The 23,148-nt window shown below is 39.9% G+C and overlaps 1 protein-coding gene across 2 annotated transcripts in view; it reads left to right on the top strand.

Annotated features, from left to right (window-relative positions):
* The window catches only part of ppm1bb (protein phosphatase, Mg2+/Mn2+ dependent, 1Bb), a 28,007-nt gene extending 5,325 nt beyond the window's left edge, over positions 1-22,682 (top strand). The window contains exons 2-6 of one of the 2 annotated variants that reach the window (XM_026178359.2): positions 10,578-11,420; positions 12,774-12,891; positions 13,658-13,769; positions 15,713-15,770; positions 21,379-22,682. In XM_026178359.2, coding sequence (XP_026034144.1) covers positions 10,590-11,420; positions 12,774-12,891; positions 13,658-13,769; positions 15,713-15,770; positions 21,379-21,408 — 1,149 coding nt within the window. In that variant the 5' untranslated portion in view covers positions 10,578-10,589 and the 3' untranslated portion in view covers positions 21,409-22,682. Of the gene's footprint in view, positions 1-10,577; positions 11,421-12,773; positions 12,892-13,657; positions 13,770-15,712; positions 15,771-17,967; positions 18,656-21,378 lie in introns of those variants that run through there. The other variant, XM_080305034.1, reaches the window with a different exon arrangement.
* The last annotated feature ends 466 nt before the right edge of the window (positions 22,683-23,148 follow it).

Raw genomic sequence — 23,148 nt, 5'->3', positions numbered from 1 at the left:
CTAAATGTGTGGTGGCTTACAGCACAGCAGAGCTGCATATGTGCAGATTTGCACATAGAAGGAGAAGAGGAAGGCAGACAGAGTGACGGTTAAAGAGAAAGCAATGTGCATCTGTACCAGCAGGAGAGGGCTGAGTCATGCATAACCTCAGTCACATGAATGAATGATTTACCTCCAATAGTGGACATTTGAACATTTTCATGATTTTTTTTTTTTTTTTTTTTTAATTTCATTGTTAACAGTTAAGAGGAAAACAGTTCCTATTAATGATGTTTGTCTGAGAAAATAGATAAATTATTAAACATCCCCAGTGCATAAGCCTTGTTAGGTAGGTTAGGAAAGTGAAAGCAGGTGTTTTGCTGTTAATATTGCCGCATTGATGTTTGTGCTTTATAATACTCGTCTAATATTAATCAAAATTACAGAAAGTAAATTCTAATTCGAGTTCTAATCAGAATTCTAGAAATAAATATGGTTTCGTTGTAAAGGCTGGAATTTTTTTAAAGCTTTATTTACACTGTGTTTGATCATATTGGACACAATGTTGAGACCAGCAGAGTTTGAAAAAGTTGGATGTTGGATGTTCTTGGCTTGTAAAGTAATGCTTAAGCTTGGATTCGGTTATCTTTGATTCATAGTTTTGCTTTAAATCTGCAGCGTAGCCTAAGGTGGACCTTCCCAGATCTCAACAACTGTGATAAGCATGATATGTCCATGAAACAAAATGTTATAGGTTGTATTTGTTTCTAGCTTGCTCATTATGATTCTCTGCCTGAGTAATAATACGGTGTTTTCCTCGTTATCATAGCTTGTGTGTACATGCGTGCACGTGTGTGGTTTTCTTTTTTACATTTCTCTTCTTCCTTCCAGTTTATGTTCCATTTCCTGCACTTTGAGATGGTTACCAGGACCTTCGGCCATGTTGCTATAATGACTCCACACACATTAGGTGGTAGTGAGTTCCAATGGAAAACGACGGAAACGTTCGAGTCGAGTCGGATCGGTACTAGTGAAAAAGAGCTATAAGTACTGGATTGGTGCTTTTCTTTTAGTTGTATTCTTTCTGTGGTTCCTGCCTCAGATTTTATGAGTCTTGTTAAGTATTAGGCTTTGATTTTGTGGTGTGCGGTGGTAGACGGCCCATGGCCCATTTCCATGCTCTTGTCTTGAAGGATTGCAGAAACCTGCCAGTTTGACTTTAGTTTTTTGTAACACCTGTTTTCTTTAAAAGCACTTTGACAGTGTAAAATGTTACCTGTGAGCTTTGTACACCAAAGTTATTTTTGCTGTCATTCAGGAGGCGTAATGCCCCTCTCTGAAGCAATCTGCTGCAGATTAGTGCACAAAGGGCAGATGAACAAAAGTTGGATATGTGAACCTTTTGTTCTGTGTGTAATAAAAGAAATGTAAAGCTTAAAAATGCCTTCAGTACAGGCCTTTGTTAAGAATATCAGATAAGATAAACAAGACTATATAAACATGTAACCTTATGTTCAGGGGTATGAGTAGATATAACATAAAGGTGTGGCCAGTACTGTTGCTCCGGACCACTTACACAACAGGAGCTGTTTCCCTATTCGGGGTATGCTTGCTTCAAAGTCCGTAACTCAAGACTGAATGCTTCCCCGCAGTTTGACGAGGCTGTCCCGTACCAGAGGCTCCTCCAAATGCAGCTGTGAAATTTGACACGCTGTATCCTCTTCAGTCCTCACTTACTATCCCACAGTCCTCCCTGAGCTGTTAGTTTAATGGTGCTTTCACATGGCTCCCTTTCACTATGTAAATATGAAGGAATATCACAAGATCGAGTTATATTTATCAGTAATTTTCCTTTTGGTGGTCATCAATTCAACATGTGGATTGAAAGATCCAGGAAAGTGTAAATGATGTAAGATAGCCATATTATTCTTGCTAGCTCCTTTTATGCTAATAAGCAGAGAGGTGAAAAAACTCAGTATTCTAGTATTGCGTTTGTTGATCCTTCATTAATTTATTATTTTTTTAATAAGTTAAATATATTTAACGTATTTAAATGAGTGCACAGTCTGCGTAAGACTCTCTGGCGGCCATATATGCTCACAAGACAAGCCAGGCAAAGCCCAAATGGACCAGTGACATGCTTTACAACTTCAGTGAAAGAATAAAGTAAGATGACCCCTAGGAGGACAGAACGGTGAAGCAGAATTAGAGGTTGGGTTGGTTCGCTTGTTACCACCCATCTTATGTTGCAGAATTAACCTGCTTTGAAGCAATTTACACCAGAGATGAGAGGTCAGCATGCAGGAAATCACCGCCTGCTGACTTTTGTTGTGTCACTATTCCTGGAAGATCCCGTGGACCTCAGTTGGCAGATATTTTCTTTTTCTTTTTCTAACTGAGCATCCATATGAAATAGATTCATTATGACTTTTTATTTTTTTGCCTTCTACATGCTAGCAGTTTGAAAACAATTTTCTTGTTCTGAGCCTTAACATCAATAGCTAAAACCTGGATATAAATTAAATTTTTTTATTTGTTCTTTGTTTAATCTCACACTGTTTAACGCCACCAGGATTGCAGCTGAACAACTATAGTTAAAACTGTATTGCATATGATAACAAAACATTGGTGTTGGAGATGTTAAATGATAAATGTAACAACATATTTAATCAATGAGATCTCTTAATATTAAAAAAGAGCGCAAATTCAACAGTGTTGTACTGTAAACAGTACTGTAGTACATGAAGGAAATCTGTCTGCATGACTTTTGGGCTTAAGTTGTAAGAAGTAAAATACAGAAATCTGTTACTTAATTTCTTTGGAGTATAAATGGCCATGGAGAAGGTCTTGCTGTACAAGTTGTCCAACAAACTAAAAATGCAGTTAAAAGTCCAAAATTAATGTCGTCCTTCACATTATCCTAAACCATCCAATGGGCCAGATTGGAGTCTCTGTTGGGGTAATTCTGGCCCCTGTCCCTTAGGTTTGACACCCCTGATCAAAGTCTGTGTTGGTTCTCAGTCATCAAGGCCGTGGTAGTCTAAGGAGTTTGGAAAAGAAAGCAACTGGACTTATTCTGAACTTTTAGTAAGTTTGTATGAACTTAAAAATTTATAGATGGATATAAAAACTAAAAGAAAATTAGTAATAATAGTTACATCTTCACATTAGAACCATGACAGTGATAATTCTGTAAACTTTTACTGTTGGTACTTTTCACTGCTTTGATTCCAGGGTTTGGATAGACTTTATTAGAACCTATAGTGTTTTGTTTTTTTTTATCACACAGACGACATTACCTATCTTACTGTTCTTCAATTGCTGCCAGAACCTGTATACTCCCAGCACTGGCTCTTTCATGTGAAACTGTGCGTTAAATTATGAAGTGAGTAACTTTTGTGTGACAGCTTGGTGGGGCTGTAAGTAAACTCGGATAAGGAAAAGGTATTCAGAATATGCTGAACTTGTATAATAGTACAGGCACCAAGGAAAAAGAACGGGGAGTTATTTGTGGGAATACCAATCATTTAAATGTATGTTTGTTTTTTCGAAGTTGATGTTAGTAAATAATAGTAATGTTAAGATAATGCGCTAGCTTGTATTTAGTCTCTCTTAGTGGTACTATTGCATTTGTGCTGAAGCTTGTGCATGTGCATACATGCAAACTGATGCTTACACATGCTAATTTAAATAAACGAGGAAGAAATGCAAATATGACAATCAGCTTGTTAAGTATCCAGCAAAGAGACTTCAACTCCACCATCTTGGACCTCACAGCAGGTAATGATTGTTCCTGTTCTACTCATCAACTTCAGCATAGCAGCATCACGTCATCACCTACACTAGGTTCTGGCTAGAGTGAGTGCTCACAGCAATTAAGATGGTGGAGTTTAAGTCAGAGATTCAAGACAGCTAAATGATACAGAAGACTGCCACAACAGCAAACTGACCTACCTGGCAGTAAGGAAATGCTATACTTTAAGAACTGTCAGTGGAAAGATTGAACTTTCAAAACTATATCAGTTTTAAGGCCATTGTGTAAATAAAATAAAATAAAAATATACTTGGGTGGCCATTAGTATACCTGAGTGGCAAGTGTATATTTGGAAAATACTGCTCGCTGCCTCCTTCAGTCTGTGTCCTGTTTATTTGCTAGGCAGCAACTTTGTTCTGTGGCTTTGCTCTTCACAGCAGTTAAATATAATGGTTTGTTATATTTTGTAAATGTCAAGAAAGTTTATAAACAGTACCTTGGAAAAACTTGTCAATGAAGCAGGCTTATGTTTTCCAGCAGCAGTATAAAGCCCCAAGGGCTGGGCTATTGGTAATCACCAGGCAACTGACTAACTGGCTGTGTCCTCTTTAACCATCTTAAAAGTAATCCCTTATTGTGCTCTCTATAAAGACACTGTTATTTATCAAGGCAGGAGCACATGTCAATTTGTATTACTCAACAAAAATTGGATATTGGAAATACTGAGTTTTTCCTTATAAAATAAAAAGAATAAAATAGGACTGTGATTTTAAACAGCCATTTTTGAAGTGGGGTTTAAGTTATTCAAGTCTAAAATGCATAGACTTCTGTTAGGTCAGGTAACACAGGTTTCTTAGCCTTGACAGTCACTCCCAAAAGACTGGTTTTGAGCCAAAGTAAACCTTTTATAGACGGGAAGCAGTGTAAAGGTCTTGAAGTTCCTGGAGCGAATGAAATGTCTTAAATCTTCTTCTTATTAACATGTAAAGTTGTAACCAACCTTCACACACATTTATATAAATCAGTCGGATTAGGTGAAAACCAGTGAGTTATAGTGTATATATGGATAATGCTGAAACCTGTGAGCTACTATTATTGAACAGGATGGCTGTTTCGTATGAATGTGGCTGCTCTGAGCAGAGCATTTGGACTCTCTGCAGCATTATGTAATCCCCGACCTTCCACTTCCCTTTTCAAAGCCAGTGGTTTTTGGCAGGCGTGTGTTTCAGCATCGGGGGTGACTGTTTCGACCTGTGGTTACTGTATGCGTGATAGCAGTTTTAAGGGGGGGTTAAGTAGTTGAGAGTTGCTAGTTTCAGTTTGATGTCATAGTCCAGATATTTCCCAGCTTTTCTCTTCTCTGTGTACGTGTTTTTTGCCAGCAGTTTATTAACAGCCATTATCAGCCAGAGATACCTCATCATATCTGCATGTGTTCTTGCAGTCTGCATGTCTCCTTTCAGGGCTGGCTGCTGCAACTGCTTTAATGGATGGATGATGCAAGTCCTCTCTCTTCTCCCTACCAAGCAGCTGAGAGTGTGTGTGTATTTCTTTTAGACAGAGAAAGACATAGAGAAGGGGATGTCGCTGAATGAAGCCTAGGCTGGATGTTTGCACTGCAGGGTGGGTGGTTGCTAGGCAATAGCAGTGTGTTTGTTTTATTTTTAGAGAGAATCACTGTGGGTGAACATAACACGTTTGTCCCTTTCTCATAGCACGTCTAAGTGCTTTTTCTTAACATACAGTACATTAAAATACAGGCTACACAAGAGTGGAAAATATGAGCTTAATTTAGAAAATCTAGTTGTCATAATCACGTAGCAAGAAAGCAGTTTAAAAAATGTCAATGGCATGGTTCAACTCCTCACCCTAGTCATGAAATCTAAACCATCCTGGCGTATTTATAGAGTATCTTTTTCTCGCACATAGACTATGACACTGCACGCATGCGCAGAGCAGACACAAACGCACACACACACATACGTGAAACCAGCTGTAGTCACTCCTTGCACGTACCAACCTTTTTTGGGCACATGGCCGTCACGCTGTGTGTCTTTGTGTGTGTGCGCGAGTGTGCGAACTCATGTGGGAAGTAACACCCAGTGAAAAGTCAATATGCAGTCAAGGCTCTTTTGATTTTTATAGCTTTTCATTGATTTCGAGATCTCGTGAGTGTAACACCAACCATGCGTTTTGTGAATCGCCCCATACTGTAGCAGTTGCTCACATTTAGGTCTGAATTGATTCATGCGAAGAGAAAATACCAGAGAAAAGTAAAAGGAAGGTTTTGGAGACTGTAGTGGGTATCATGATCTAGCCACCAATTTTCATATTGGTATCCCAGCTACCATAGGGCGAGAGGCAGGGTACACCCTGGACAGTTCACCAATCTGATGATCTTTTTAGTATGTTCTTATTTTTAGACTAGTCAGCTATTGTTTCCTTGTCTACTTTAAATAATTTGTAAATTAGTTGCTAGAAACGTTCCTAATTTCAACATTAGAGGTATTAAAACATATCCAGCTTTTTTTAGTCTCAATAGCAGTGCGTTTACCTTGGATTTGGCCTGAGTGCTGTGCCAGTAGTTAATTGGCTTTATTCCTAGTTATGATGAAGACATGGGGATCATTATTAAATGTTGAAGGCTTTAACTAAATATCGTTTAGTAAATGGACAGAAGAACAAAAATTGTGTTGATTTAACAACTTTATTTGCACTTTCAGCTTAATGTGAGAGTCTCTCTTGGGTATTGCTGTCATTTGCAGTTATGCAAGTTTTTTTCCCTTCTGTTTGCCCTTTAGGTAAGGGTGTAAGTGTGTGTACTTATTTGACCTTTTCACACACAAACAGTGAACAGTTATGTCAGTTATGTTGACATTTCACTACATTACTGGAGATTTATTTATGGGGTGTATTAACTCTTCACAACTGTCTTTTGGGTCATGCTTATTTTTTCAACAGTCAGCAAGAGTTACCAGAGTTAGGTCTGATGACTTCTTCATGAACATGGACATTTAACTAGGGACAAACAGCTGTTTGTCTGGTGATTTGGATCTTAGTTTCAGAAGGGTTACAGCCCTACTCTAAGTGCAGTAAAATCTTTGAAGGACATGTCTTCAGCACAACATTATAATGCAGCTTTCCCATTATTTCCAACTCACTTAATCATTCTTTGCCATTAAATCGCGATTAAGATTGAAGTACTGTAATGTAGCAAACCTCAAATAACTGCTGACCCTTTGTAGTGACGTAGCATGGTTTCTCTCATGCTCTGTCATTTACCTTTTATAGGTGGTAAACTAGTAAAAGATAGATTAGCAAAGTATAGACTTCAAATGAATCTGCTGTTTTCACAGCTGGTGTGCTAACAGTATAGGGTTTTCCATCAGATAAGTTGAGCCCGACTCAGCTGTTGCAAAAGCAACACACAATGTCCTTGGCAAGGTACAGAGATGACAAAAGCTTGTACATTTCTAGTAAATTGCTTCCTAATGAGCAGTCCTACAGTTTCTCTGCATTTGTTGCATCATAACATAGCATACTTGCTAACTTTCCACTGCAGTAAAATCTCTCCTGAAATCGTGGATACACAGGGCCTTGAAATGTTAAGAACTAATGACGTCTGCCCGCCTGACGCCACTGGCTTTAATAATTAAAAGGCTGATTGTGATTAACTCATGGACAAAGAGGTTCTGCGGTTCTTTTTAAGTGAACAAGGTTTATGTTGAGGAAAAGACCAAACACGACTCAAAGTGAGATTTAATTCAGCTCTTGGCAGCAGAGAATCTATGCCCTGCTGATTCAGTAATGCCTCTCCACTTCCCGACAACAAGTTAACTAATGGTATTAGTTACTGTGTGTTCAGAGTGAAAGAGGTTCTGTGTGCTGGGTGAAGCTTCCACAGTGTAATCCTCGACTCTGTGGTTCCTCCTCAGCTATCTTTGTCTTGTCAGGATCTCTGGCTCTCACCCTCCATTGAGTAATTAAAAGCTTTCAGTACTCACGGTATGAAGCAACCTACTGAACTACTGACATCAAAAACCGGTGATTTAGAGAGATTTATAGTACAAAGCACATTATTATATGCACTTTAGAATGTTGTGTTCTGTTATAGAGATGGACCGATCCGATATTACGTATCGGTATCGGTCCGATACTGACCTAAATTACTGGATCGGATATCGGAGAAAAATAAAAAATGTAATCCGATCCATTAAATATCACGAAAGCACCTCACAAAACTTGCAACACCCCGTAACTCACCTCAGAACGTTAGCACGTTGGAGCAGTATGCATCACGTGATAGAGCGGCTGTGGCATGCGGGACCTGTCGGTGGTCTGGATAGCATGTGGAGCTTCGCTAGCAACCCGGCATTTCATCTCCGATAAAGTTATCCCGAGAGACGCAAAGCAAGTGTGTAAGTCCATCTCTGAATGTTTGTAAAGCATTCCTGCGTTAAGCTTAACAAACGACTGCCTCTTCTTGCTGCTACTTCAATCATGAAACTGCTTAACGATCAGCTGATCGGCTTGTCCGTGACTCTAGTTTGCTTTTGGCCCACTTTGCACCAGAAAGAGGAAACCAGCGGCTGAACAACAGCAGCACGTTTAAGCTTGATCAGCTATTGTTAGAATGTATTTAATATTACTTTCTACTCCAGGATCTTTTTCTACGTAGCTGACGCTGGTAACTGTGCAGGGGCGGATCTAGCAAAGTTTAGCCAGGGGGGCCGATAGGGCATGAACAGGGAAAAGGGGGCACAAAGACATACTTTTCTTTCTTATTCTCATTTAAAATGTCTAGCTTTTAATAAATAATTATCTGACACCCAAAGTTTTAATTTGATGTAAAATGAATAGAAGTCAATTACTGTATATAGTAACTATTAAGTCTAATATATATACCCTAGTAAGCTATAGTACTTTTTCCTTTGGGAAGGTACCATCTGTGCAGTCTGCAATTTTGTTGAAGAAAGATGTTGAATCTATTTAATATTTCTTGAAAAATAATTGATTTCTGTGCATTTTTTTTTCACACTGCATCAAATTAAGGTTGATTACGTCGATTAAGCATCATGAGGTGGAGCGTGAGGGGTGGTTCCCTATTTTTTATTTATTTATTTTTATTGTTGCTGGGAGTTGGAACTCTATTAGTTAGGTTGCTTAATATATATGCTAAGTACTCTTTAAAATACCAGAATAGGGAGGATGGTGTAGGTTTAAGTTTATTAGATTGATCAGTATTGCTGAACTATGAAATATTTTTTTTTGCATACAGGTATAACAGAATAGCTTTAGTGTAGTTGTTGTTTTAAACTTGAGTATGAACTTATACAAAATGCAGCAAGATATTTAAAAAACAGTTTTGTTGATTAAAAAACACTATATCGGATTCATATCGGTATCGGCAGATATCCAAATTTATGATATCGGTATCGGTATCGGACATAAAAAAGTGGTATCGTGCCATCTCTATTCTGTTATAGAACTGCCAAAGTTGTGATCTGTGAACTGAAAATGGCTTTTTATCAAACGTGTACAATAAGATTTATAAATGCAGTCATTAATTGTTTATTTCAGTATTGCTGTTTTCTAAGCATAGTCTGAACAATTCTGGATTATTACATTTTACAACATGGGAGTTAAAGTTTAGAATTTGGAACTGACGTGAAGACCTTCAATGTATAGTTTTTTGGTCAGTATGTGCAGTTATTCATATATGATAACATGCATCAACTTAATGAGTTTATCAGTGCAGAGGGTTTCCCACACAACTGGAATACAGTTAGTTCTATATATCTTTGAACACTAACATGTTCCAGTTATGTACATGGACATAATGTGTAGACTCTGTAGTGCACAGAACCAAAATTAGTAAAAAGTTGTCTCTGTCCAAATAATTATTTTCACAGGGTGCACACGTGTGTGCCAACGCGTTCTTAAATTATCTATAACAAAAATCCATCGTCTTATTCTTCTTTTGGCTTCTTGCTAGTGTTTACCACAGTTGATCGTCTGCCTCCATCTTGGGCAGTTATTTTGGTTCACATGTTGATTTGTTCAAATCAAATTCAAATTTTATTTGTCACGTACACAGTCATACACAGTACGATATGTAGTGAAATGCTTGGACAACTGCTCGTGACCTAAAGAAAAAAAAAGGAATAAGATAGGAAATAAATATGAAAAATTAAAAAGGGTAAATTTAACTAGGAGGGAATAAAATATAAATTAAGGTTAAAAATGAAATAACTGTACAACAAAATACACAATATAGAACTATATAAGAATGTATGAAGAAATATAAATAAATATATACACAATAACAGCAGCTGTACAAGTATTAACTGGAAATGAAGAATATAATGTCCAGTGTTGTGCAATTTGGAGAAGGTCTTATAGCGCCCTTGCTGATGTAGCCATCTCATTTTATCCAAGCTACCTCGTGAGATTGAGGTAGATGATCCGCTAAACAGCCAAATGAAAATGAAACAGTCTATCCAATCAATAGACATTATGGAGAAGACATTCAGTGATATTGAGAACTACCACAATAGTTGCCTAGTCAGTTTGTCATTAGGGAAACAGAAAACTGAAAGGATGAGTGGAATGTTTACTATACAGAAACATGATAGAATTACTTGGACTAACATACCTTGGTCGTTACCTATAGGAAAGTCTATGTGTGGGAGCACTGGCTATAGGTCTAACTCAAAAACTTACAAAGTTGGTGTTTATGGTGTGGTCAAAGTTACTGACTTTGTGCAAGAGATACTATTTTCTTTGTCTTTGCTGTTTATAGTGCAATGTTTACTGAGTTGCCTTCTTCTCTTCCACTCTCTAGCTATAGGCAGCAATGGGTGCATTCCTGGACAAGCCGAAGACGGAGAAACATAGTGCCCACGGTGAGGGCAATGGGCTGCGTTACGGCCTGAGCTCCATGCAAGGCTGGAGGGTGGAAATGGAGGACGCCCACACAGCTGTGGTGGGTCTTCCCCATGGACTCACCGACTGGTCTTTCTTTGCTGTCTACGATGGTCACGCTGGCTCCCGGGTGGCCAACTACTGTTCTGGTCACCTGCTGGAGCACATCTTGTCAGGAGGGGCTGAATTTGCTTCAGGACCCAGCTCCGTGGAAGGCGTGAAAGACGGCATCCGCTCTGGCTTCCTGAACATTGACGAGTATATGCGCAGCTTCTCAGACCTGCGGCAGGGCCTGGACCGCAGCGGATCAACGGCAGTATGCGTGTTGCTCAGCCCGACCCACCTCTACTTCATTAACTGCGGTGACTCACGGGCTGTGCTTAGTCGAGACAGCAAGGTGGGCTTCTCCACCCAAGACCACAAGCCCTGCAACCCACGTGAAAAGGAGCGCATCCAGAATGCTGGCGGCTCAGTCATGATCCAGAGGGTAAACGGTTCCCTGGCTGTGTCCCGGGCCCTGGGGGACTACGACTACAAATGTGTGGATGGTAAGGGCCCCACGGAGCAGCTGGTGAGCCCCGAGCCTGAGGTATGTGTGTTGGAGCGGGTAGCCGAAGGAGACGAGTTTATAGTCCTGGCGTGCGATGGGATCTGGGATGTCATGTCCAACGAGGAGCTGTGTGAGTTTGTCCATTCACGACTTCTGGTGTGTGACGACCTTGAGAAGGTCTGTAACTCAGTGGTGGACACCTGCTTGCATAAGGTAAGTTGTTTCTCATATATGGTGTACATTTAAGGTGAAAGTGGGCAGAAACAGAGTTGTTTTGACTAGTTTTACTGATAGGATTATGATTTTAAATGCAAAATTTTACTTTAATGTATTTCCATGGGGCCGAGCTGTATCACAGTTACAAATGTCTGAAAGATTACTTGTTGCATGCAAACCAACAATAGCTTGGTGAATGTGTAGGTAATAATCTGTTTAGAAGGCTGATTTGCTCTGGTGGGAAAGTATTTGAAGACTATTTACTCTAGTATACCAAATGTCAGAGCAGATCTGGTTATTAGAGTAAATCCAAAAGCTATTTCTGAGGGTGTCAGAGAGACACGCATCTTAAACAATACTGTTTGAAAAATGAAGACTGACTCCAATTGCAGCTGGTTGTCCTTGTTTAACTCTGAAGACTCAGTGAGCTCAGTGTAGCAGCATATGAAGGAGTTTCCACTAGCTGTAGGCTCCAGTTAAAGTGGCCGTCCGGTTTATGCTGGAATCTCCAGAGCAGAAAAAAAGACTACTGTTGGAATCTCATCCTGCAATCTTAGACTCAGACTATCTGATAAGGGATTATAAAAACTTCTGATTGATTGGGAAACAGAAGACCAGGTCGGGGTTAGCACTGACTAAACTACCAAATATGAGAGAACAATTGTCCAGAAGTATATGGATGGTGTCATGCCCCTGATGGATTTTTTTAAAGTGCTAAATGAGTTGTCAGAAACACTTGGACAGCAGTTCACATGCCTGGGCACCTCGCCTAAGTGAAGTGTATTTGTGGGAAACAGCTGCCACTTTTCGTAATAGAAATCTAATGCCATATAAAAAGACCAAATATAGCATATTAAAGTAAAAGATGGACAACTGCAGCTGAGTGTAACAAAAATAATACACATCTAAATATTTAAAATGCTTTATGTCTCACAGTGAAAGACAATGTGATGAATAATGCACTGGTGCTTTAAATTCTCTCATTATCCAATGGCTTTAGCAGAATCTATTAGACTATTACACTCTGCATCACTTATTTTGTGTCTTGGGTACTCCAAGAATCAGTGAGTGCACAGCACCTTGGTTATTTTTACCTTGCTGTACGCCACACGCTGCTATAAATTTCCTCCACTGCAGCGGCTTTTGTGATGTATGAGACACTGTACACTTACAGAACATTACTGTGACCAATTGGAGTTTTACAAGGTAATGACAAGGTGGCTACCCATTTGGTTAAAGGCCAAGGAACTGTGTGTGTCCTATAAATGCCAATTAATGTAGTGTTTTACACTGGCCCTCCAGCTTAAGAAACGCATTCTTCATTCTCTCTCTCCAATCTTTGCTCTCCAGGGGAGCAGGGACAATATGAGTGTGGTGCTGGTGTGTTTCTCTGCGGCTCCCAAGATCTCAGAGGAGGCTGTGAAGAAGGAAGAGGAATTGGATAAATACTTGGAAACCCGTGTTGAGGGTCAGCATTCTGAACACACACAAACAAACCTGCAAACTATGACTGTATGATTTTGGGTTTGCAATAATTCTTATTTTGCCTTTAAGGACATCCCTTTTCTTTACTTTTATCTTTCAATAAAAGCCAACATTCACTCACCACCAGGCTGTGAAGAGTTTAGTATGCTTATTCAGTCCCCCCCCACCCCACACACACACACACACACACACACAATTTCTAATTAAAGTTCAAGGTTATGCACTTAAAAAACAATTTGCTAAGTTTGCAAGCTCAGAAAAACAACTTTCTCTAGCACAAACATAATAACAAAATTTAGAATATGTACTGTATTTATTATTGTGTTCAACAGCACAGTCTTTATACTGTTGTTTAAAAAGAGAAACATTGCTATTTATCTGTCAGCATCTTTCTTGTTAGTATTTAAACTGTCACGTCTGATATGTTGCGGTTGAAACTTGTGGTTGGTTTTTGTGAAGTGTTTAGTTATAGTTGAGCCTGTTTCTAAAGGTTAAGTGAAACACACAAGGCCACATACAGTGCTTAGGTGCTGTCTATATCTATATAACTTCGACATAATAAGTCTTTTTTAGGTATTACAAATATTTGAAGTCTTCTACTGAGTGCCGCAGCAGAAGGCAAGCAGGGGTTTATCTGATTTACTATGGGTGAATTCTCAGCCTTTGTAGAGAAAGGTGGTGGTTAAATTCCAAAAATGGTGTATAACTTTCTGTATTATAGCTCTTGACATCTTTCCATTTGTCTGTAGAGCTTATGGGAAACTGTGGAGAGGCTGGAGTCCCTGACCTGGTATCTGTCCTAAGGAGCATTGCCTCAGAGAACATCCCGAACCTTCCTCCTGGTGGAGGCCTGGCCAGCAAGTAAATATACAACAAAAATCTACTCTTTCTACACTTAAAACTTGTATATAGTTATTATTATGAGGCTTGAAAATTTGAATAGATTCATTCCATAGAAATTTATCGGCAGAATGTTAACACTGTGCGATGAACTAGAAGTTGAATCCTTCGTCACAAAAAACAGCTTTGTTTTCATAGCACATTTCTTATCGCCGTTATGAAGGGCAAGGTTATGCTTTGGAGTGCCATGGTTAGATCTGATCTCACCATATTTCTGGTATTTTGTGATTACTGGTATTGTTGATGTAAAATCAAAATCTAACCACATTTAATTGAATTTAACAGAGATCTGTTCACAGAACTTGTGAGGAGTCTTGTGACTGCTTTTTTACCTTCTCTCTAGTATATAGCTAATACATGCAGCCTAAAATGTCTGTCAAAATACAGCTATTAAATATAGCTATTAAAGTGCTCTTAAATTTAAGTTAAAATGATACATTCGATTACCTGCACCATCACACATCATGCAGGTAAAAAACACGTTTTTATATACATGGCACAGTAACAGAAACTTTATTAACACAGGGGTCAGGCAGCTCTGCCAGAAAGTAAGGTTTTGTATTCTTATATTGCACATCCTACTGGTTAATGTTAAACACATTTCAGGTTTAGAAGGTGGAATAGTTTTTACCCTTCAGCCAAAATGGCTCATGACAATGGTTTTGTCGTCGCCTCGACAGGCCGAATGAACACCTAAGCTTGTGAATGCAATAACTTGGGAATGGGGAGCGTAAGATTTTCAAATTATTACCATTAAAAATCTCTCTTTGAGTTCGAATCTCAGTGACGTCAACGTCAAGCCAGAGGTCAGGTTGTCTGAAAATGTTGTATGGGATGATTTTTAATTCATCCCATAGGTGCAGCTACAAAAAATCTCAGACAAGTTAAATTCCCAGTAACCTAGACCTCAAGGTTAGAGGTCAGTCCCCTAGGATTTTCAAGTATATACCATAGGTGCCAGTATTTTTTTATAATGCAGCGCTTCACAGAATCAGTCCCATACGCCACCTTATATATTCAAAGATGCCATTTATCCACCTAAAATTCCCAACAATTTGTAACTGAAGACTCCGCCTTTACGTCAAAAAAGCAACAATTCTTATTTAACTGCTCAGTGGTCTAAAGTGACGCTCGAGTTGTGTCGTTAAACACAGAGATAAAACCTGTTCTTACATTGTATTACTTTAGTAGGTTGAATACGCACTCCCTTATCGCGCCTGCTCATTTCTGACCCGCTAATTTGTGCTGTCGATGGATGGTGTTAGTCATTATTGAAATAAATTGGCTGCATCTTTGCTTATGAACTAGCACCTTGTTAGTAGAACACTTGCAGAACTTTCCTCTCCCATCTCATGCTAATTTGCCCCATCTTGTAAATCTGGCTCTTTGGGTTTATAAGCAGTCAATCTGTTTGATGTGTTTTTAGCAACATGTCTTACTAGGAGAGCATTAGATGTATATAATGACCCACAAGTTAAAATAGTCTGGGTTGATTAAAGATGTGAAAAGTTTTGATTTTTTTCATCAAATTCAAAAGTGTATATATTGTTTATGTTTGGGATTTATCCAGTTATACAAGAAAAGCCTTTCAAGATTTGATGACGATAAAACACTGAGAAACGCAAGTGTCTGCATCCTTTAGTTGCATCCACAACAACTTTGGATAAACATTAAAAAGCCAACACATGCAGAAAACACAACATTAACTGACTGCACACATGAATGAAGAGATTACAGAGTGTCATATGCATGAATGGTGAATTCTCTAAAATTGACAAAGTCGCTTTTAGCTCCATTAAGTCCTCAATCAATATACATTTACTGAGAGCGAACAGAAGCTGCATTATGTCGGTGCTGTTTGTCTCCTCTAAGCAGGAAACTATGTGTTGTTTGTGTGTTTGCAGGCGGAGTGTGATCGAGGCTGTGTACAACAGGCTGAACCCTCACAGAGAAGAAGAAGGGGTGAGTTAACCTGTCTCTGAACTCTTCCCCGCCCTTCACCTCTTCAGCCTTTCACCCTGCCTCAACATAACCTCATAAACAAACACCAGCCCAGACAAGGACACTCTTTCTGTGTGCCGCTGTATGTATGTGTGAGAGCGAGAGAAAATGAATGTGATATAAGTGTGAAAGAGGGCGGAGGATAGAATAAACGGAATAACCTTGACAGGTTCAGGGAGCCTCAGTTGACTGCATTCCACGTTGAAAAGCACTGAAGCTCCAAGCGTCTGTTTCTATTTCACATTTATCATCGAAATGGGATGTATAATAAGACCTCGATAAACCTATTGAACCTCTCAGCAGCGAGCGCATATCCTTTAAACCATTGATTTCATATAGTTAATGCTTGAAAAATGCACGTTTGGGGGGGTTTTTGTGTTTGGAAACCTAGCAGCAGAAAGTCATTCAAAAGAACCTGCTAGCTTTATTTGTTACATTAAATATTTACTTCGTGTTACTGATATACTCGGTAGTCACAGCTTATTTAAGGTGGATTCTCGTTCCTCTGTTTCATATACTCAGTGTGTGCACTTAAACAAATGCTTGGAGGACATTTAAAAAAAGTTTTATTCACCTCATCGGGAAGCCATACTTCTGCAAAGCACTGAGTGATTAGATCTAGAAAGATATTTGAACCCAGATTTGGTTTTGATACTTTCCTAAAATTCAAGATAAGGTCTTCAATCAGATATTTATTTGTGAACATACTGCCTGAAATGTCCAGTTTTTGATCTTTCTCACAATGTTAAAAAATCCCTGCAAAAAATTCATAGATCGAAATCCAAAATTCTAATTTTAAGCTAGGCCTAGCCTCACATCTTGTAAAAATATAATTCAAATCTGTGTCTAAATTTTGCAGAAATCCTCCCAACAGCCGTATCGATCCCAGAGAGGCCTTAGGCTTTCTTACTGTTTTCTGTCTCATGTCTTTTTGACTATGTGGAAATCGGTGTAAGTAAAAAATAAGATTAGAGATATTATTCTTCTGTTACATAGAACGGGTATGCACACGGCTTACGAAAACAATGTCAGGATCATCTGTGCTTTAATTACCCAATAATTAAAGTACCCATGCTGCATTGTGCTCGCTGTGTTTGTCTAAGAAATCTCAAGCCAAAGATTATGTAAATTAATTTGAATTAAATGTTAACACTCCCTCGGCATCATGATTCTGCTCAAAAATATTGATTTGTCTATTCAAGCACATTTATATGGGATGTGATCCTAATGTTCTTTAAAAAATTAAAACCCACCTCAGATTTAAGTTGTCATTTTTTAATTTTGGCTCATTTTGCACCTTTAACCACAATGATTTGGTCAGATAGGGACTTCCACAAAGCCATCTAATCTGGATAGCACAAAAGTTTTTTGTTTTGTTTGTTTGTTTGTTTTTAAGGGCAGAGTCACAGATTTTTTTTCTTAGCACCTTCTATAAATAAATGTTGTAATGTTATTGCAGACAATCAAATTAAATCATACAACTGGGCTGATTTTTTTTTTTTCGGGTAATTTACGATATGTAACACCGCACCGTCACTATTAAGAGATAAATAAAAAGAAATGGTATGAAGTATTTACAGCTGCAAATAATATAACAGCAACTGGAAACGTTTTAAACTTCAGCACTCTGTTTATACTGCAGGAAATGGATATGATGTTAGAGCAGAGAATCCCACATCCAGCATCTTTTAAGGAAGGCTGCAGGCGTTTTTACAAACATCTTCATTCTGAAGACGAGATCAGTGTCAGGTCTTGAACGGCCCACCAGGGTGAATGTGAAGAAGTGTGTGCATAAATGCATGGGTGTATTTGTTGTATTAATGTCAGTGGAGTCTAGCCTTGCAGGCTCTTTTCTTTGGGCTTGTGGGTACTGATGAATTCCCCCTCCCCTCGTTACACTACACAGCAAATCTCACAAAGGACTGTTGGTCAGAGGGTCAGAGGTAGCGTTTGCATGGGCCTGTCCGTCTGGTGCAAGTATGTCTCTTGATGCTGTGATGCTGTTGTGTGGTAGATGTCTGTGTGTGTGATGTGCCGCTGATTGTAAGGTGATATGTGTGTGTGTGCGCGTGTGTATATAAATATATATATGTGTGTGCTGGTGTGTGTTTGACAATGGAGCGTGCCTGCAGAGTCTGACCCTGGCGTGTCACCTCAGGCCTGTGCGGGGGGAGAGGAGGAGGAGGAGGAGAGTGAGGAGGGAGGTGGCAGCACGGCAGCTCATCTGCTGGAGGCTCTTCGGCAGTTCCGCATGCACCACCGGGGGCAGTACCGCTCGGTGTTGGAGGAGTCCCTCGCTACCTACCATCTGCGGGGGGAGAGTGCTGTTGAGAGAGCAGGGGAGAGAAGGAGGACGACCGACGACTGTGACAACCAGGACGAACCCGCCTCCCCTCCCTCTCCCCCTTCGCCCCCGCCCTCACCCGCCATTGCAGAGCTGGAGGCCAGCCAAGACGAGCCCATCCCAAAGTCTGATCCCTCCTCTGACTGACCACCTGCCTGTATACCCAACCACCCTCTCATCCATCCTATCCCAGAGCTCTAGTGAGATGTGCTATGACCTCTCCTCCTCTGTCCTTCATCGCAGAACTTGAATGGCCACGTCCAGCTTTGTATTTGAATAATTCATTAGGAACAACAAAAAGGGCTTTTCTGTCCATTCAAGTTCTGTATCTGAGACATACATATATATATCTATATACCTTAGATGTGGACTCTTTGATTTTTCTTCCTTTTTGTTTCTTCTGACCACTTTGGCTTGGATTCCCAAACTTAAACTTGATCACAGAAGCAGATTTATTAACTAATTTTCATGGTAAACAAAATAAAAATATAACAAGCAAAAGTGGCTAGTGAAGCCAAAGTGAACATTGCACTCTATGGCTTACATTTATCAGTATTTGCTTCTGGCTGACCCCACCCTCACTCCCACCCTTAAGCCTCACCCCCACACCTTCATACAGTGGAGGAACTGACAAAGAAAACACGAGGAGACATTCTGAACTGCAGCTGTGCAACCTTTTGCACTGTCTCCAGGCCTACTCCATCTACAGACTCAGAACACACTCTTCTTGTGTTTTTGTATGTGTGTTTATGTGTGTGTCTGCATGAGTTTGAGTGACCGAGCAAGAGCCCAGTAATCACTACTGAAACGTGTGTTTCTGATTGCTTGCGATACTTGACAGTTACACAGTCCATCAGCTGCTCAGCGATGGTAGGTTGTTCAAACCAGTCTGGATGCAAATTAAGTCTTTGCAGCTTCCACATGATTACATAAAAAATAATAAATCGCTTGATACTGTTGTTGGTGGGGTAGAGTGCGGTGGGGGTGTAAATGTTCAGACTCAGGCTCTTTGAACAGTAGAAAGCAAAGTTATTAAGTGGATAAAATTTTGGTGCCAGAGCAGCAATTATAGTTCTCCCTAAAAATGTTTAGTCATGCACTGAGGTGTTTTTGTTTGTTTTGTTATGTTTTTACAGCAACACGCGCATAGCCACATTATCTTAAAATGCTAAGCACTACATTGTATGATGCGACCTACATTTGTACTAACAGCTGTTTGATTGGATGGCGTGTTCACAGCTTAGCACTAGTATTTTAAACTGGAAACGTGGGCCTTACTAACAGAACGTTAGCGTTAATTAGTATAACCTGTGGAACCATAGACTGTATATAAAAGATGAACGTAGTTCCGGGTCTGAAAAGTAAAGTATGTAGAAGTGCCATAAACCTGGATTCCTTCTAATTCCCAGCAGGGGAGAGCGACTCCTGTTCTATACATTTAAAAATGCACTCCTACTTATTGCTATATGACTCCGTGGAGGCTTTATGGTCTCAATTTGTAGTTTCAAGTCATATGTAATACAAAATTATGCTCATTTTGTAAATTTTGGTCCCAATTCAGGTCAAAAATGTGGATAAACCAGTGTATGCTTTAGGGTGGGTCTACCTTCTCGCTTCTGTAATCCAGTTTGAATACAAAAACAGTAAAAACTCACTAACCAACGGGCGAGATAATGGTGGCTATCTTTTGTTTACAGTCTATGTTGCAAACCTATTGTTGGCAGTTTTTCCAAAGCTGCTTTTCACTGCATCGATCAGTGAAAGGCAAACTGTAAAAACTGGTAACTGCTGATAAGATTAGGACATGGGTGACATTGGGACTCCTCTGCTTTGATTACATCAGTTCTGTCAGTCTAAAGGTAGCACACCATGTGGGATGGCGACCACAAGTATTCCTGCCTTCTCGATCTTACCTTACAAAAGTGATACGTATACATATCGGTGGGACGGCTGATGTCATACTGTTCACCTGTGGTGAATTACACTCGGACTACAGTTGATATGTTTCATGTGCGATGGCTCTCTGTCTGTATTCAGTTCAAGGTATTATTAATAATCAAGGTTTTCCAAGAGTCCTTTTTAGCTTTTGTTTAAAAACCCACATTGCAGCATATTATATTCCTCACAGGTTGTGCCATTGCCTGTACAGATCGAGTCAATCTTAAACACTTACCTCGATGTAAAAGATATATTGAAACTGACTGCTTGACCTGCAGGGTTTATTCTTATTCAGGTAGATGGAGGTTATTGTGAGTCTGTACAAGCCCTGTATTCTGGTAATGCATGCGCTGCACTTACCTTTTCAATATCTAAAGCACTTAACTATCAGAGGGGAGGTAATGCTAAACGGCGTACGTGCGTGTGTGTGCGTGCTCGCGCCTGTATGTATGAGCTGTATTTCTATGATTTCTATGTGGTTGTGTGGAACAGGTTAGTTCTGCAAATAAGAAATAAAAAGGATTTGAGGTATAATGCAATGATTTGTGTCAAGTGTCTCACTGTAAACTAACTGTATGTATTTATGTCTTGGGGTTTATTTTTTTTCTATTTTTCGTTTAGGCCCTGTACCAAATCAGTCATCTTGCAGATCAGGGGTTCAAAGTTGACATTTTTCCATTCAGAAGTGATTGTTTTTCATGATTAAGCATTCCAATCCCAATGCAACATGGTGACATTTGATACAGGACTGTTCCCTGACACTTTTAGTAGACCTTTACTCCGTTTATTGTGTTGTGTATGTGTCTGTGTAGGCTGTGAAGTATTCGGAAACTGCTGAAGCTTCCTTGCTCTCCTCTGTCAGCTGTTAGCTCGAGCCTTGACCTCGTCTCGGCTGCTTGAAGACATTTTAAAGAGTTGTCTCCTTTAAAACAAAAGCAGCTCTCAGGTTTGAAAACTCAAACTGAGCGAGGAGCGAGAGGAAGCCATGTAGACTATAGGGACTCCATTCTCTCCATTCCTCCCCTGTTTTTCAGTCTGACAGCTGGCCTCGTGATTCTCCGCAAGGTGAGTCATCAGAGGTTCTGGTTGTGCAGGGGAATATAACGGCTTTCCACCATTAGCCATTCAATTTGAATATATTAAAAAAGGGGGGAGGGGAGGGGGACAGTGAGGTTTAAAGGTTTGCCATTATTTAAGGCTTCTGGAGCAGTTTAATTACTACATACAATGATAGACTTGACAATAACAACTCTGGCACACCTCTCTTCCTTTTCTTTCCTCACCCAGAGTGCCGGTGACCTGGATGACCCTTGGTAGCTGCGGCAAGAAACCCCGTCTCCTCCTGGTGATCCGTGCGTCCACTCGGGGAGGAGTGTCTCTCCATTGCGCCATGTCTTTCTCCACTAAAAGAGGACACGTGGTGTGTGCTGGAGCGCGTGAGTGTGCGTATGTTGGTTGTGTGTGTGTGTGTGTGTGTGTGTGTGTGTGTGTGTGTGTGTGTGTGTGTTTGCAGCAGTGGGACAAAGACGATGACGAAGACAACTACTACACACACGCATACTGCTTTAAACCTGGAGGAAAAACCTGAATCACTTCTCTGAAAAAATATTTTATGAACTGAAGCATTGTGATGGTAGAGATGATTTTTACCATTGAGGTGTTTTTGTTTTTCTTTTCTTTTCTTGAATGTTGATGCCTGACTTCACAATGACATGAGGACCTATCGTGTGTGTGTGGTGCGTGTTCGTTTGTGTGTATGCGAGAGTGTTTGTGTGTGAGAGTGTTTCGAGGAGGGCCAAGAGGAGACAAATGGTGGATAAAGACTTTGTATGTAATTCTTCGTCTCCTGGACTTTTTTTTGTGCTCCTAGGTCTGATAAACACCTAACACATTTGCTTCTTCCCTCTTAAAAGACACAAACACACACACACACACACTCCCTCTATCTCACACTGACACTCTAAACCATAAACCCCCCACACCCCCTCCCCTCTTCCACCTGTGCACGTATGTGATGTGCCACCTTCGCAGGGCACTGCATGAGGACTTTGGTTCTACATGTACAGCTACGTGGTTTTTCTAATCGACCTGGATGGACAGCCATTGGTTGAGATGGACTAAACCTGAGGGACCTCTGGACACTGATAGGCTCCTGAGGTTTGAAAAGCAGAGATGATTTGGATTTTATTTTTCTTGTTTTTGTTAGGTTGATGACAATGATAATCATGATGGGGAAATGGGAGGTTATCACTGAAGAGCCGCGGGCAACTTGGACTCATGGCGTCGCGGTTGATGGTTTGGATTGGGGAGAAGGGGTGGAGGCAGTTCAGTAGTCTCCTCAGTCTTCCTCCCCACCATGACGGTTGGAGGTGCACATGACAGCAGACTGTCCTTGTTTTTTTCTCTCCTTTGTTTTGGATGTTGTCCATGAGGTTACTAGCTGCTCGCTGTGTAGAGTGAGTGAACTCCCTGTTTTAACCCTGTTCTTGGTTCTCAGACTGCATTGGTAATGTTTGTATTGCTGTTGTTTGATTGCACTCACATTTGATTACAGAAAGCGTCTATATATGAAATAAAATACCTGCCAAGGATCCTGTGGTGGCTGCGTGAATCACTAACTGAAGTCACATCACTTTGAGTCTTGAGTTGTGTGTAGAAATAACATTTGTGTACCGCCAGAGTAAAACTAGTATGTAGGAAGTGGTTTGACAGAAAATGCTGAATTTGTCAGAGCTGGACATTTGTGCTTAAAACTGTAAAATTAGAGAAATGGGGAAGCTAAAGAAAGCATTGCACAAAATGCTGTTGTCCTTTTAAATAACAATAAAAAGACGGCATATAAAAAGTGTTTAAAATGGATTTAATCATTGAATTAGGCATATTAAGCCTAAAGCTATTTACAGAATGTTTTAAGTGTTCATATACACTCAGTATAGGAATGAATGTCTTGGTACTTTTGGACTTTTAAGGCTTTCTTTGAACTTTTCGGGGGGGGGGGGGGGGGGGTGGAACGCTTACATAGCATAAATCTGTAGCTACTTTAAAAAAAAACAAGAT

Source organism: Astatotilapia calliptera, chromosome 8, assembly GCF_964374335.1.
Source record: "Astatotilapia calliptera chromosome 8, fAstCal68.1, whole genome shotgun sequence".
NCBI lineage: Eukaryota > Metazoa > Chordata > Actinopteri > Cichliformes > Cichlidae > Astatotilapia > Astatotilapia calliptera.
Note: the sequence above shows the minus strand (reverse complement) of the source record. Positions and strands in the feature narration are given on the sequence as shown.